This window comes from Elaeis guineensis, chromosome 5 (genome assembly GCF_000442705.2).
Source record: "Elaeis guineensis isolate ETL-2024a chromosome 5, EG11, whole genome shotgun sequence".
Taxonomy (NCBI): domain Eukaryota; kingdom Viridiplantae; phylum Streptophyta; class Magnoliopsida; order Arecales; family Arecaceae; genus Elaeis; species Elaeis guineensis.
This window is the reverse complement of record NC_025997.2, coordinates 10,633,396-10,650,708: the sequence shown is the minus strand read 5'-3', so window position 1 is coordinate 10,650,708 and position 17,313 is coordinate 10,633,396. Positions and strand designations below refer to the sequence as shown.

The 17,313-nt window shown below is 35.9% G+C and overlaps 1 protein-coding gene across 1 annotated transcript in view; it reads right to left on the bottom strand.

The window, feature by feature from the left end:
- LOC105045099 (uncharacterized) overlaps window positions 1–16,405 on the bottom strand; it is a 39,760-nt gene extending 23,355 nt beyond the window's left edge. Inside the window, exons 1-10 of the mRNA XM_019850899.3 lie at window positions 16,202–16,405; window positions 15,779–15,891; window positions 13,406–13,481; window positions 13,191–13,333; window positions 10,567–10,653; window positions 7,570–7,653; window positions 6,361–6,568; window positions 1,540–1,625; window positions 1,028–1,259; window positions 110–230 (exon numbers count right to left, since the gene is read on the bottom strand). Of these exons, the coding sequence (XP_019706458.1) occupies window positions 110–230; window positions 1,028–1,259; window positions 1,540–1,625; window positions 6,361–6,568; window positions 7,570–7,653; window positions 10,567–10,653; window positions 13,191–13,333; window positions 13,406–13,481; window positions 15,779–15,891; window positions 16,202–16,219 (1,168 nt within the window). The 5' untranslated portion in view covers window positions 16,220–16,405. The remainder of the gene's footprint in view (window positions 1–109; window positions 231–1,027; window positions 1,260–1,539; window positions 1,626–6,360; window positions 6,569–7,569; window positions 7,654–10,566; window positions 10,654–13,190; window positions 13,334–13,405; window positions 13,482–15,778; window positions 15,892–16,201) is intronic.
- Window positions 16,406–17,313: the final 908 nt, after the last annotated feature.

The following is a 17,313-nucleotide window of genomic DNA, read 5'->3' as shown; positions in this document are numbered from 1 at the left end:
CAAATTACAAATGTAATAGTAATTCATCAACAAGAAACAGCAAATTCCTAAGAAGATAGCATGTGCCCAATGTGTACATGACCATACATAGAAAGCAAGGGAAACATACCACAGTCATTTGTGTTTCTTTCACCAAAATATTGCAATAAAAACTTCCTGCGGCAAGTAGCCATCATGCAATATTTTTCTGCTGCCCTAAAGGACTCCATAATAGCTTTCCTTTGATTTTCCTAGTCACAATCGACAGATTATCAAGTTTTGAACAGCAAGAGAAGCCTTAGCCATCTACGAACAGCATGTGCATGAAAGAGCATGTATGTATATTAATACATATGTCTATGCATATACACTATACATAGGGCATAAAAAGAGGACCTTATACTCCCTTGACAGATTCAATGATGAAAGAAACAAAATGAAAATCTAAACTAATTTAGCACACAAGTTATAAAATAATCATAAACAAAATTTCTCATGTTCAATAGACTTTTTGCCTAGCATAAAATGTTGAAAAATCAGTGCAATACACGATGTTGTGCCACTATGACAAATACTATGGGATAAACTTGATGGACAAGCTAAGATATCTCCAAAACATTAACTTTGTGTATATTATAGACCTTGTAGATCACATTCAACAGTTATGATTTTCGTCTTGCAACTCTGATCATTGAATCTGGTGGTGGTCGTAAACTCATCTCTTTACACTCATGTAATATTACCATTTCCATGTACATAGATATATATACATGGATATTAAATCTTTAAAAAAAGAATAAACAACTCCGGAATCAAAGATGGACCATCCATATCAATATCTGACTCATGATTTTAATATACATCTCAAAAAATTCCTAGAAACCAAAAGATCATATTTGTTTTGAGGGATCTCTAACCTATGCCCCAAGTGAGTACACAAAAAGGATGGCATCCAATGTGCTAATCTAAGTATAATGCTTAAAATGTAGTCAGAAAAAATTGGGATCTTACAGTGAGAAAACTAAATTTTGACAAGGACAGTACATACAGATTGTGCTTCTGCACAGTAGAAATCTGCCTTTGCAAAATCGCTTCTTGAATAATATAACCAACAAATTGAAGTCAATCCATCTCTACCGCAACGCCCACTTTCCTGATAATATGTCTCTAGACTTTTTGGGCAGCCATAGTGAATTACACACCTTATGTTTGGCTTATCAATACCCATACCAAAAGCAACAGTGGCAACCATTACTTGGAGCTCATCTCTGATGAAGGATCTGCAAAACAACAAGCATAGAAGTCATCATTCATGAACCTGTCAATTTCATTCTTTTTCACATCATGATGCAAAACTTCACATACAACAAAGCATACAAGAGACCAACAATCCCTGCCATTTGGAAGCATTCACTTCCCTCCAATGGACTTCTAAAATATATCATAGAATTATTAAAATGATATCATAGAATTATCAAAATGTTATCAATAATCCACAATCCATTGAAATTCTAACAAATCACTGATCCAGAAATTACATAGTGTCATGTAGAAGAACACCTGTGGGACTCTTCCCTAGCTTTACTGCTCATTTGACCATGATATATACCAGATTTGATTCCGGCATTCCTTAACGACTCAGAGATCTGGGGTACAAACAGGTAAAGTTGTATGAATATTTTGATCGACCAAAGTCATCAAAGAAGTCAAAGAACCATGTAATGCAACCTCACAAGCTTAAGCCTTGTAAAAATCTGAATGTTAATATATATATATACAGGTGAAAGTTTCTGTACAGATCTGAGCACCACTAGTAAACATAGAGTGATAAAGAAAGCACAGCATGAGCATCTAGGATATACTTGTGAAAGACATAAATGCAATTCCAGCTATAAACTGCAGCACTATAGTGAGTAATGACCACTGAAACAAAATAGAATAACTAAGAGCAATGAAGCTTCTTCAGGTTTAAATTTGATTCCAATTTTTGATAGTTAGGTAAAAGAACACAGCATAAAGTGGAAAATTTTGGTGCACAATTTGGCTTGCTAGCATGTATGGTAAGCGATGTTGGAATGCTTAACATAGAAACTTATTGCACAAGGATATGCGTACACAAGCAATCAAAAAACTTGTTCCAATTAAAAAAGACCAGTCTTGAATTATTATTGGCAAGTGACAACAAGCCTATCTGATAATCCTTTTTCACTATAGCAGAAAAGTACAAAACCAATGATAATGATGATGGTTTCAAACTTACAATGTAGATGACAAAGATGATGAGGAAAGCAGTTAGCTGCAATGACAGATCTATTTTATTCTCTCTTCCAATATAAAGCAACAAATCAACCAACATGTTAACTAGCATATGCTAAAATGAACCTGCTACAGAGAATCTTTGAATTTCTTCAGGAGAGAAATCTAACAAGAAAGGAATTCCAAAAATGTAATGGTGCTAATTATATACCAGATAATGGTAAGAAAAAACTCACAATTTATAACGGTTTGTTATTCAAGAAAAGATGTTAAAATAGACGAGATATGTACAGTTCTTTTTAAAAGCAAGTTGCTGATGCTTTCTGAGTAGGCTTCTGTTTTACAGGGAAGCTATATGTAATAACTAGACAAACAAATTGTCATTGAGCTATTTATTGTAACCTGAAAGCAATCAGGATTGGGTTAATAGTAGTTAGGAATATTTAGACATATGTGACAGCAGCAAGACTGCAGCTTCCATCAAGAGCAGGAAAGAATATGGATATCTGGTCTAAGCAGGCCTTAAAAATCTTGGATATCAGTTGAAAGTTGCAAAAGAGGGCTGGAATAAAAGTAAAAGTTAAAAGCATTTTAGTAGAGTCTCCGCTTATTGTGGACCAGCCTACAAAAGGAATGAAAGCTAATCATGTTTCCCAAATTTGAGCTCAATAATTCTATTAGTGATAGTAATTATTGCTGTGAATATGATGCAAAACTCTAAGAGAAAAATGTTGAATGGTGGCAAAACATGCAAATGATCCACCAGGGGCACAACAGCCCTGACATATACATCAACAACAAGCTATAGCTCTCCATTGAATCATCTGAGTACTATTATAACTTTTATAAGAGTATAAACAATTGCTAACATGGTCCTTAAACTCAGAACAGATCGATTAGCAAGTTTAAGAGTCTTCATAAGGAAGTCCACAAGGCATTTGATAAAGAATGAAGCTTGAGAAGCAAAGGTCCAATCAATCGCACTAATCATGCAATGATCATTAGGACTTTAGGAGGGACAGCAGCTCAAATAGACACAGTGAGCTATAAACCTCTTGGAGGATGACATCACCGTAATATGTACACAGTAATGTTAAAGCATGTACCTCAAATCACCAAACGTCATGAGATGAGCAAAATCTTATTTATGAAAACATAATATAATATTTTAATTAATAGCATTTCATATGCTGCAGGAAGAGGCAAAATGGTTTTCTTGAATCACAGCAATCTAATAGGATAAAAAAGAACATGTTCCATCCCTTTATGCCTCTTGTTTATGCAATCAAGGATTCAGATCCCAACAGTCCAGTGGGACACCAGGACGGGATACTATCCCATGTGTCGGGATAGGGCTATCCTACCAGCATCCCAATCGGAGCATCTTGGGACATCCCTTCTCCCAAGTGTCGAGATAGGGCTAGATGGCAGTGTATCCCGTTCTATGAGTAAACCGGGACAGCCCATCCTATAGGATTTAAAACCTTATATACAACTACCTTTCATATGAAAATGACTTTCAAAATTTGCATTGCACAAAAGCATCAAAAAATCAAGACGAAATCTCTAATTCTTAGAATAGAAGGTTCAAATATTTATTCCATAAAAAAAGAAACTTTTCAACTTCCAAAGAATCCTTGATCACAATCTACCTTAATGAAATTGTAGACTACATAGATCGATTTGAAACAGAATTGACACAACATCAAGAAGCTGAACAAAAATTTAAAAAAGAAATATCATAAGTAATCATAAATCCTAAAGCCATAAGAATGACAAATTAGATTCCAAGTCTACAGGAGTAAGCAACAAACAAAATATGCTTGTGTCATGGACACCACATGGCAATACAAAAAAACAAAATAATCTATAGAGTTGTTAAGTCAACGCAAGCACTTTTGATAAAAGCTAGAGACCAACATTTGAAACTGCAACCCTTCTTAGGATGCGCTCTTAAGAACATAAATAAATGCCCATCCGACACTTAGACAATAATAAATCATGATAGCAAAGATGCTGAACTAACCCGAATTGGGCAGTTCAGCACATACTGAATTGAACAAACGCCGACCTCAGACGGTTCGACCATGCGGGTCAATTCAGGTTATAAAATGAACCCCTGGTTAAAATAAGAGTTTTGAGAGTCTTCGAGGGCTCTCTCCACCTCATGAAGGTTCTTCATCGGCATTCCTTGGCCTCCGCTCTCTCTCTCTCCGCCAAACATCGCTCAAGCTAAGCCTCCCCCTCTCTCTTTCACTCTCTCTCACAATCCCCTTCACCAAATCCAGATAGTTGGAAGCTACTTCGAGCCCTCCTAAAGCCCTTCTAGTAGTCAAATGCCTTGGCCTCCATCTCTCTCTCTCTCTCTCAGGTCAAGATCTTAATAGGGACCGATACCCGAATATTTTACCTATCCCCAAACCGAACGGAATGGTTTTAACCAAAATTCAATGGGAATGTTTTGGTAATGGCTTTAAAAATTAATAACCATTCCATTTTGATTTTGGTAAATTCTCTGACTCGAAACCAATCCCGACACCCAACCCAAAATCAAACATATCCGATAATTAACGGCCTTAATACTTTTTGTATTTAGTGTAAATCTAAATTAGGAGCTCCATGAGATAGTAGCAAAGATGACTCTTATGTTGATGAAGTAATCTATACAACCTTTGTATTAATAAATTTGTTGACTGTGAATAAATGGTTGTAAATTATCCTATAAATTATCTTATTAATTGAGCTTTTTTTCCTTCTCTTAGGCATAATATGTTCATAGATTGGTGTAGGCAAAATGGAGGATTGGATTGTTCACCAAAATTCTCTTGCATTGAAAAATTTATCATTATGTTTTCTTCGATGTAGTTGGAGTTATTTTTAACTTGGATTATTGTGTTTGTTGGATGGTTGTATTATTTTTGAATTATTGAGTTTGTTTGGTGGTGGTGTTGTTAGTTTTAGATATATTTATTAGTTGAGTTGGTATGAATTGTATTATGAAATTTATGATGCCTTTAATTATTTATATGTGGGAACATTGAATGAATAAAAAAGTTGAATGGTTTTTTGCTTTTCAATTTCGGTTCCACTTTGCCCTTTTTTCAATGGGTTATTGTTTTTTTATTTCAAAAATCATTCAATTTCGGTTTCAATTTTGGGAAGCGGTGGTGGATTCGAAATTCGGTTTCGGTTTTTTCACTAACCGCACCGAATTTACCCCATTGACATTCCTACTCTCAAATGAGTCCAAAGGCCTTGGCCTCTCTCTCTCTCCCCCTTCTCCCTCGCCCTCCCTCCATCTATCTCTCTTCCTTCCTCTCCCTCTCCCCATTTCAGTTCACTCTAGCATAGCACGATATAGACCCATATCATACCAAACTGGTCACGGACCGATATGAGCCCCAAGATTGGTCCAACAAACCTATCATGATAGTGTCTCTCTCTCTCTCTCTCTCTCACACACACACACACATAGAGAGAGAGAGAGAGAGAAAATGCTAATATATCAAGAGTATAGCTAAGATGATCTTCTCATCTTCAAAATCAATTATAGGCCGTCCAAATTCAAGGTCCAAACTGTTGAACATAATCTACATAATAAAAAATGCCTAAAAATCAAAATTCATATGTTTTGGCAGTTTCTAACCTAATCATCAAGTAGTTATCAAAATGGACAGTTTTCATTGCATGAAACTGCATTTTATTATGATATAATCATCAAAACCTAGTGAATTTAAATCAACACATCTTTTAAGATGTTTAAGTCATGATCTAAAAGTGGATTTTCAATTTATATACCCTCTCACATATTTTACTACATTAGTACAATTGATATAATCCAATTTTAGAACAGGCTAGATGGTTAGTACTATAATTACTGCATATATGGTTAATGCAGACTCTGTTTAAACATTTTATTGTGTCTTGCCATTACTGTACAAAAAATTATAACCTGAAGATTATACAGTATTAAAAGAAGACATTCTTTTCAATCTAACTATTTATATATTTACATACATGTATAGAAGCTTTAAGAAGGCACATAGATTAATAGATATAGAAAGGATATATACCTAGATAGGTAAATACTAAAGTGACATTAATAAAGAAGACAGTAAGACAAACCTGTTCTGCATCCTTAACAGTTGTACAATATATGATAGTTGAACCTGCATTAGCACTGTATGTTGAAACCTCTGTTACAAGCTCATCCAAAAATGACTGGGATCGACTGAAAGATTTAACACCGTAAAATAGGTTTTGGCGGTCAAATGAGCCAATAGCACTGTAAGGGTCATTCATGTCCAATGAGCAGATAATGTCATTCCGTACCCTATAAATGTTAATATGAGGTTAGAAATAACAACTAATAAGCATGACAGCGTTAAAGAAGAAGAAAAAGAAGAAAGCACAACAAGAAGGTAAAATATTCACAAGAACTATGAAAGGTGTTGTCTTTCACTGGAAATGCTAAAATCTTTTCCTATCAATAGCCCAAGTTCCCTAAGACTTGACAAGTAAGAATTTCCAGCAAACTAACACAAAAAAGGTCAACTTTTTCAAGGTTTTAATTTCATCTGGGAGGATTTAGAAACTTTACACAAATATTGGCAACAAAAACCAAAAATTCTGGTTGATGCTCTGCTAATGTGCTTATTTCATAGTTAGAAAGTTTATCTCCAAACATTTAGAGGGTACATCAGTTTATTGGTTTATCTAGAACGAGAATAAGTTTGGGAAATGAGATGAAATGAAACCTTATGAAAGCACAACAGTGAAGATCACATGACTCTGTACCATGTAAAAGCAAGAACGCGACTTGATATAAAAGAAAACAATACAAGTAATCTAATTTATTATTAACATCAACTCCAAGGGAATAGCAACATGAAAGCATTTGAAGATTAAATTAAGCAATTGCAAAAAGCAACTCATATTCCAAGATACAAAAAAGGCATGATAGAATCATAGAATGCAAGCCTGATGATTAAAATGATATCAGTACGAACAAGGCTAACTGCAGGGATCAAAATGGAACATCTACTAAGCATCTCCACATGAACAAGAGTAAGCATTTGTATATGCATTCCTGCACAAATAATATAACACAGGCATACAAAGATACAAGGAGCAAATAAAATGTCCAAGGATGCATTATTGGACACAGAATTATCAAAAACTAAATACTGAGTAACACCAATATTCCCAAGCAAAAACAAGACAGTGTTGCCTTCAGTGGAAACATGGATTGATTGCACATCATCCTGTGAATAATGCCACAAATAGTATTAAAACTACCATGCAAATAACCCTTGGCAAGATGATAATGCATACTTCTCTGTGGCTGTAGCAGTTAAGGCAACAAAAGGGACACTTTGAAGAAGGCCACGTAATGTATGCAACTGCTTGTATTCCTTCCTGCATAACAAAACATATTTAGAAATTGTCTGATAAGGATCTGGTAATTCTTATAGACACTAAGAAAAAAAATTAAAGCAATTTAAAAAAATTAAGATCATAAAGAAATGACAAATTTCTAAATCATGATTATCCAAATAGCTAAAATGGTAATATATAAGGGTATGCAAGAAAGAGGGTGTGAAAGCAAGCAATAACGAAGGCGTATTGAAACAAAAACACGCTTTATACACCAGCACACCACCAAACTTCACATAAAAAGGTATCTGCATTGATATGCTTGAATTTAATTAGATACTTAGTATCCATGAAAAACAAAAACAAAAACTAAGCTTCAAACCGAATGATAATAACAGTATGTTATGTTCACTATGAAATCTCACCAATAGAGACAAAACCAAGGTCCGCTGAACCAAAACTAGACCCCATGCCGACCGGTCGGCAGTATAAGTCAATACACCCCATATCGGGCCCGAATCGACACAAAAACGAAAGCAGGGGAGAGGGAGAACCAGAGAGGAAGAGAGAGAGGGGGGAGAGGAAAGGGAGACCAGTGGAGACATTGATGGTGGCCAACATAGGACCGTGGAGGCCCTCGTAGGGCTGTCGAGGCCTCCGAAGCTCCGCCCTCTCTCAGAGGAGACAAGAATATACATACATATATATATATATATATATATATAGAGAGAGAGAGAGAGAAAGAGAGTGTGTGTGTGAGTGAAGAGAGAAAGGCAGCAAGGAGGCCGCCGGAGGGCCACCAAGGCCCTCGAACGGCCGAAATAGCCCCCACGGCATCCACGGGCCGAAATAGAGGTAAAAAGGGGAACTAGTTGCTGACTTCACTGTTAAACCGAAAAAAATTATAAAGATCGCGATTTTACGACCGAAACAGAGGCTTCTCGCCCTTGTTTGAGCCACACGGAGGGGGGGACCCCACCCCACCCCTCTCCCGATGACCACCGCTAACTCTCTGTCTCTCTCTCTCTTCCTCTCTCCAAATCCCACACACCACTGGCATCCTCTCTTCCCCAACTTGTCCCTCTCCTTCTCCCCCCCCTCTCTCTTCCCCAACTTGTCCCTCTCCTTCTCCCCCCCCCCTCTCCCTCTCTTTCCTTCTCCCTCCCCTCTTTATTGGTTTCTCGTTTTGAATGCCAAAATCGTCCCAGTCCACCGCCACTATGGTTTGGCACGCACCAAACTGGACGGTTCGAGACAGTTTGGCATTCTTTGGGCAAGAGTATACTGGATGTGAACACTTCCACTAATGAAGTTGCACAATGAAAACTAGAGTCACTAGATCAAATAATGACTACAAGGACACACAAGATATAGAAAAATAATATGGAAAGTCCGCCAAGATTATTACTGCAGTCTTCCATCATTTACCAAGCATCCAGCTGAATAATATTGTGTCCACCAAAAAAAGCAACAGTCACATCACCTAGAAATTACTTAAAATAATGTGGTCATATCACGTATTTTGACGTATAATTTTAAGAACAATGTCACTAGTGTGTTTTCAGTACATGGCATTAAAAGCTTTTTAGAAGATGATGATGAACTTGACTAATGACACTTCCATCCAAACTATGTAGATCTATTGCTAGTTTAGTTTTTTTTTTTTTTTTTTAAAAAAACTATATAGTCGTGTATCTCATTAATATATATATATATATATATATATATATATATATATATGAGAGAGAGAGAATAAATAAAGTTAGAATGCCAATGAAAACATTTGGTCCCAAATGCTTCCTTGCAAAATCAATGAAGACCTTTTAAAAGTGAAAGAATCCACACCCATGATCATAACCGATGATGTACAAATTCCCTACTAACCAGTCACATATTGAAGCCACTTACCTTTACATCAAGTGGATATAAACGCAAAATTCTACAGCATGATACCATTCTTTAATTTGATATACTGTTTCGATTTTACAAGCATCCAAATCAACTACACTTTGGATTTACATGTTTTAAGATGTCAAAATCAAGATCAATTTTCTGGATTCTGAGATAATATGGCCTATAAAATAGTTTAGCTCACCAACGAATATTGGTACCCTCTAGTTGTGCCCCATTATTGCATATGGTAGAATTCCAAAACATGTGATACTTGGCTTCTGAGCAATTTAGGTATTGTAGATCAGATCAATTGTAAGAATTTTCATCTTGAAAATCTATTTTTAAACTTGCATTGGAAGCATTCAGGGCGACATACTCTCAAAAGCATTCTATTTCCATCTCCCTTCCCCCACACCCCCCCCCCCCAACCAAAAAAATAAAAAATAAAAATAAAACACAGACACACACACACCCCAAAAAAATAAACCTAGACTTTATTAATTTTCTACAAAAATTACCAGTCTTTTGTAAGGAAATATATATTTTAAAATTCTGATGGAATATTAGTGTAGGCATCAGAAAAATCATGGATGAATATATATAGCCACCTTTCCCATACCTATGTCACTTTCCAAACACAAAGCGAATGACTCTTAATCCTTTTCTATCAAAATGTTCATTTGCATGTACCTATATGCTAGTGTGTGCATGCGTGCATGTATGTCTGTACATGCATGTATTTAAGTATGTCTATGCATGTACAGGAATCTATGACTTATAATAATCAATCTTTTCAAAGATGAGCTAATTGGGAGGCGAAGGATCTAACCTATGTTGGGCCATCTAAATCACTAAGAATTCTCTTAGCCCCGAGCAATTTAACACTACCAAGAGTCATGAACAACAAATGCTTAAAAAAAATTGTCAATCATTAGCAAACACTTCAATTTGAAAGCAACATTCATCCACAGCTAAATACATGACCAGACAAATGCTTGTGTGATGAAAAATGAAATTCATATGATGCAGATTACATTCATAAAATCAAATTTAAAGAACAACCTGAAGTCATGACCCCACTCTGATATGCAGTGTGCTTCATCAACAGCCAACAGACAAATCCCCACATTCAACAACTTAATCCAGAACCTAGAAAAGTATGAAAACATTAATTATGTAACGAAAGCAATTCAACATAAACAAACATAACCACACCTATCCACGCACATAAGCTCATGCACACTCACACACACACATGCAGGCAGGCAGATGCTTGTTCAATCTTCTTCAAAACAAAAAATGTAAAATAGGAAACCAACTAACATAAATATTTCAATTCACTTATGCAAATAAAAATAAATTGAAGTGAAGTGATATAAACTCCTTTTGTTTTTTCATGATGCAGACATTCAAAAATGCAAAGTCAGAAACTAGATAGATTTTCTTTGCTGAGAGATAGAAAGAATGTGGGTATACATATGTTATCTATTAACAGTTAAAATCTGTAAAACATGGCGTTCTTTGAATGGAAACATGGAACTCAAGGTGTAAAATCTATACAATTATAAATGGATGATCAAGCAGATAAAATGCAATATCTATCACATAAAAAAACACTGGCAATCATGATTGATGCTTACTTAATGATTGAGTTGACGAATGCAAAGTACAACATACAGAAGAAACCGAAAGTAGATACAATGCCTTTCAACATTCTAACACAACATTAAACATATTCCTAGTGAAGTTGCACACGGAGATTCTAAATCAATTTGACCTACTGGAAGTAGATTGGCTGACTTGGTTTCCAAATAGGTCGGGGTAAGATTATGATCGGGCTCGTGAATGAAGTTAGATTTTGAGTTTCACTATTACAAATGCATATCCATATCTGATTGAAGTTTGATCTCCAAAAGGTCATAACTATATTTAAGTTACCACGTCAACTTGGAGTTACCAAGCTAAAATAGATCTCCTTAAATAGTCTGACCCAAGGTTTATTGTACCATACCAAACTGCATGGTACAAGACATACCGTACCATATCGGTTCGGTACTAATACACAGTATATGGGGCATACCGACACTTGGTACATCGGACCAGCCCCATACCGATAGTAACAAGTTGGCACCGGTATGGGGCTTGATACCGAAATGGCGAATCTTGGTCCGACCTCTAGTAAATGGATGTGTTTTCATCTAGATATCAGGCTTTGTGCATGTGATGGGGGGAAGAAGAATTTGTAAACCATTTTATACTTCTCTGTCTTAAACTAAGCTAAATGGCTAAGGTTTACACAAAACCAATGATGTAATCCCCTTCAACCACTAAGTTTTAACAATCTATTATTAGGTTATGTTTGGTTGCAAAGTCAGGGAGGACTGAGGAAAAAGGAAAAGCACAAATAAATTGGGGAGGAAATGGATAAAGAAAAAGCTCAGGAATAAGCATGTATACCACATGCCAACAAAATTACCTTTTCAGAAGGTCCATGATTTCAAGAGACGGAAGAGGGGTAAAAGTTATTGCTCTTCTTCTTATTTTTCCCCAATTTCACAAGAACTCCCCCTTTTACTGGAAAGCATTCCAAATTTCACCATCCCATCCACCAGTGCATCATATTGCCACTGCATCTGTCACTAAAACTAGTATTATCACCACCAAGTATTTTACCATCACTATAACCAAAAAAATTGCTACTTTCACCGTCACTGAGACTGTCACCACTAATGCAATTGGTGCTGCTATGTCTACCACGGTGTTACCATCATACTTACCACTAGCAGCATCAGATTCTTCTACATTCTAGATTATTATCTTACCTTAGTTTCCACAATATCAGCCAAGTACAACCATCATGACCTCCATGACCTAATACAATGTTTTCCTTTTTGTTATTTTCTTCTGTGGAAAAACATTGAAAATCCTAGCTTGTTTTTGCTTTGTCCCTATGAATTTCTCTTTCCCTTACTCTCAAAAATAAAATAATATCACATAAATGCTATGCATTATTATGGTGCTGTATTGTTGGATAAAATTAAAATAAGTGGTGTCAATACGGCACTGATATCAATGTTAGAAAAAATTACTATAATGTCACTACATCGTTTGGAAGTCAAATTAAGTTCCACAAGCTTACAAATATGATACCAAAATGATGATGATGATGGTTGAGGCCATTTCTATGTTTAAGTACTTCAAGTACTAGCTTTGATTTTGGATAACTTGTCAAGCATAATATGTTGCCAAACATGCACCAAATTGTTTAGACTCCTAATATACTAAACTAGATTACATTCTCATAGTAGATCATCTAAAGGAAAATCTTACTGATAATCATGCATACAGATTACCATTAATGAGAAATATATTTAATGTAGCTCAAATTCCTATGTCCCCACCCACTTGAAATAGCTTGATGGAACAGACCAACTTGTTAGTCATACTCTTACAACAAACCTCATCAACACCACAAACACGTACAGACCCCATAAATCGATTTCAGCAACACTCTTACACATATACTCGAACACATTCTTTATACCACCAATACTAGGGGCTACTAGCTAATATTTGTTCATTGATAAGAACTCCAATTTCAAAATAGCAAAAATCATAATCTGCATGAAGATCAAGAAGGCATGCCGATTTCTAAATCTAAACAATATATGATGGCTAGTTTTCACCTTGAAGGAAGCGAGCAGGCCTTCTCTGGGGTCATGTACAGAACATCGAAGCTACCACTTTCAGCTTCATGGTGAACAGCATGATTGATTTGAGTACTTCCAAGATATTCAGCCTTGATACCCCGTTGTTTTAGACTCATGACCTGTCAAGTAGGTAATAGAAAAAAAAAATAGTACTTTATGTATGAAAATGGCATGCAGACAGGACCACATACCTGATCCTGCATCAAGGATAGAAGAGGGCTAATGACAATAGCAGTCTTTCCTCTAACCAATGGAGGGACCTGATAACTGAGACCAATGATTGATGAATTCAGTAATATCTTCTAGAACACCCTCATGTACTAAAGAGATAATGCAATGATGGAATTAATGATTGCCAAAATATAATTAGTAAAGTAGACACTCAAGCAGAGATAGTGTTTTTGCTCTGTAAAATTCAAGTTGTGAAACTAACAAAATGCAGACAATGGCTTAACCTGTTGAAGCGTCTTAAAGCCCCAGATATAGAACAAATAACTCAGTGAATTTTTTAGTTGGTATTTTGCAGTTCTACCAAAGAGCAATTTTCTAGTTAACTCAGTAAATTTAAGGCCAGAGATGTGCATAACCATCTGGTAAAAAAGAAATTTGACTCTAAAGAGTTGCCATACCTAAAATTGTGTCCAACTAAAGTAAGTTAACCACACATTCTTAAGTTCCATGCAAAGTCACATCAATTTGCTCCCTCTGTGATCATCTCATCCCAAAATCAGTGACAAACATCAACTTAATATTCCATCTTGGCCAAAATGGTACCTTCATGAGGTGGAATCAATCTTGGCCTTGATCAGTCTTCCTCTATGATGGAAAGTCACTTGATCCTTTGTCAAACAGGGTATTAGACAAATAGATCAAAATACTGATTCTAGATGCATCACAAGCGCTTCAGCTTATGGAAAACAAACAAACAAATAAATAAATAAAATTCAAAGTTCCCATATAAACTTCACCATGAAAGCAGAAACAAGGCTCCTTTTAGAGCCTTTTTCTGACATCATTTCCCAAGATTTTCTCAGAAAGAAAAGAAAATATTGTATGATACTTCCATAGACCTTAGAGGGAACATTAAGTCCTCAAATAGGTATTTTCACCGGTCTTTGTGGCACCCACATATTTGTTGTCTTTCTTATCCGTTTCTTCTCTTTGCTTTTTACATCCTTCATCTTTTTTTCCCTTTCTTCTTTTGTCTCATCCTCATCTTCCTTCCTTTTTCTTCTGCTCCTCTTCCTTCTTTTTTTTTTTAACCTACCTCTCTTTCTTTCTCTCACTCGCCCTCCTTGAGTTCAAAAAAATGAAAAAGCAGGAAGTCATGCCCCTCCTTCCACCAATTCCCTAATTTGCTTTCTTCATGTAAGGACAATATCTGAACCCTTTTTAAGTGGACATCAGCACAGCCTAACATCGTGAACCACCTTACTAGGTACATGAGTTGCAAAGCAAAGGTCTTCGCATATTCTGCCCCAGAGGCATCTGTATAACATATTAAATATGATAAAATAATAAAAAAGCACTATTCTGATTGTTATATTTTAACAGAATTACAAGTATAACTGCATGATTCATTTCCTATGAAATGTTGAACTACAATTGACTAAACAGGTTTATTAGTATATGTTAACATAACAATGCTTATTCTACAGAGTGGGTGTTGGAGCAAGAAGAAAGATTTTAGATCAGGTGTGATGCCTGAGGCTGAGGTAGGACCTTCAATATATTGATCAACAGAGCAAGATAAACATCCAATGCTACATAACCTAAAAAAATGTTGACTCTCTACCAAAATAAGACCAGAATAAGCAGTAGGCCACCTTAAAAGCTAGGAAACTGATCCAAGACCCAGCCATACGAAATGTTCTAGGAAAATAATTAGCAAAAAGGTCTCTCAAAATAGTGGCACACTACATAATCTTGGATCTGATTCTGGCTCACGTCAAAAGTAGAACTTTTTTGAGCATAAGACCAAAAGACATTGTACTTCTTTCGTATAATATAAGCTTGACGTGAGAACTACCCGGATGTGTTCATGTGCATTTGCATCTCTACACAATGTATGTAATAATATCTCAAATGACCTTTTAATCGCAACCAAGAGGCCAGACACATAACCAACTTGCTGGACAATGACCACATGACAAGAAGCAAACCATGACAATCTGTCAATGCAAAATAACCACCAGATTCCTAAATTGAAAAAGCTGAAATATCACCTAGGGTACAACCGAACATCTACAAAAACAATATGATCTACGGAATTTTTCTCAAAAGAATGTTGGCCTAGGGAGTAACATAAAGTATCCATCACAACAGAACGATTTGACTCATATGCTCTAATCAAGAATGAATCTTGATTTACAAAAAGACAACAAACTCGTCTATAGAACTAGCTGCCAGAAAACTGAGAATAAGGTGATCGATGTCGTCTAATTCTACAGGGCAATCACATGTCATGGCTAAGAGAAACAAAGCAAAATCTATATTTTCCTCGTGGATTAAATTTAGGCTTAAAAAAAGAAAACAATAAAGATTGGAAATGGGGCTTGAGTTACCAGAGAGATTTCCCGCTTCCAGTAGCCATAACAACCAAGCAATCTCGTCCATCTAGGATCTTCTGGATAATCTCCTTCTGATAAGGTCGAAACTGGGAATATCCAAAGTATTTCTGCGATCAAACACCAAGAATGACGGGAAAAAAAAGGGGTTTAGTCCCTTTCTTGCATCCAGGAATCGGATAAAAAACGAAAGGAAAGAAAAAGTGCGAAAATAAAGTAAAACCCGATTGAATCTTCAAATTAAACCTCGAGAAAGGTTTTAATATCTTTCGTGGGATCAAGAATCCGTGAAAGGAAATGAAATAAAAGAAAGAAATTACGGGAAATAAGGTACAATCCTACTGAATCGAAACGAGAGAGGGAGGGTAGTGGGATCGAGCGTCCTTTAGAAATAGGGTTTCTGTCTTGATTTCGACTTGCCTTGAGAACTAACTCCATCGCGAGGGTTTCTTGCGCTCGATCGAGAGATGGAAGAGCAGAGGAGCCGTCGACGATCGAGGCGAGGGGGGAGCTTTTCGCCTGGGAATGAGCGCCGAGAGAACGGGGCGGCCAGTTCCCGCCAAATATTTCCCCTCAGATTTCGAAAGCCTCGAGAATGCCCTCAACTCCGAGTCTGCTTGCCGTTATTTATAGAGCCAAGTAAGTCGGTCAGTCGCTGAAAAGCCGTCATTCCGACGGGACGAGCGGAACAGCAATGGTCGACTTATAAAGTAACTGCCGTTATAACATAATGGTGGTCGTTGTAACGATTTCTGATCCCCTCCGTCACCTTATACGTGCGTTAAATCTTTGAGCCATGTGAACGTAAGGATCTTCTCTCTTAGGGCGGCTATTTTGTAGGATTTTGCTGAAAATCCTATAGCATTTATAGATTGGACTATCTCTTTAAATATAATTTTATATCTATCAAATTCCATCTAACTCAAATCTTATTAGAAGAAAAGAATTTTCAGACCTTATTTAGATGACTAGACCCAAAATTTTATATAAATTGTATCTTTAAGCAAATATAACCATCTAAACGAGACCTAGCTTAACCTATCTTTATAAATCGAGAGAACCAATGCACCAGGCTAGTCTGAATCCCATAAGGAGTAGGCCTTTTTTCTCTCTATGGTGCCATTTGGTGGTCCAAATGAGATCACCAAGGTGATCTAAAATCATCGATCTAAATCTTGGGTGATCTAATCTCCAATGATTTAAGATCATTATGTTTAGTAGGTCATAGTCCAATAATTAAAGATTCTCTGATTTCTATAAGTAACATGTTTGGTATTCTACGGGAATTCCAAATCATTGATCATATGCTACCAAAACTATCCTTGATGTATTCCAAAAATATATTTATTAATCATCTAAATATATTATAATAGAATATTAATATTTTTATTGATATATTAAATACTAATATATTCAATAAAAATATATTTATTAGTCTATAAATTATTAATCCTATAAAGATTTATTAATTATTATTATAAAACTAACATTTTTATTTATACTTATGAGATATTATTTTTAATGCTGATATT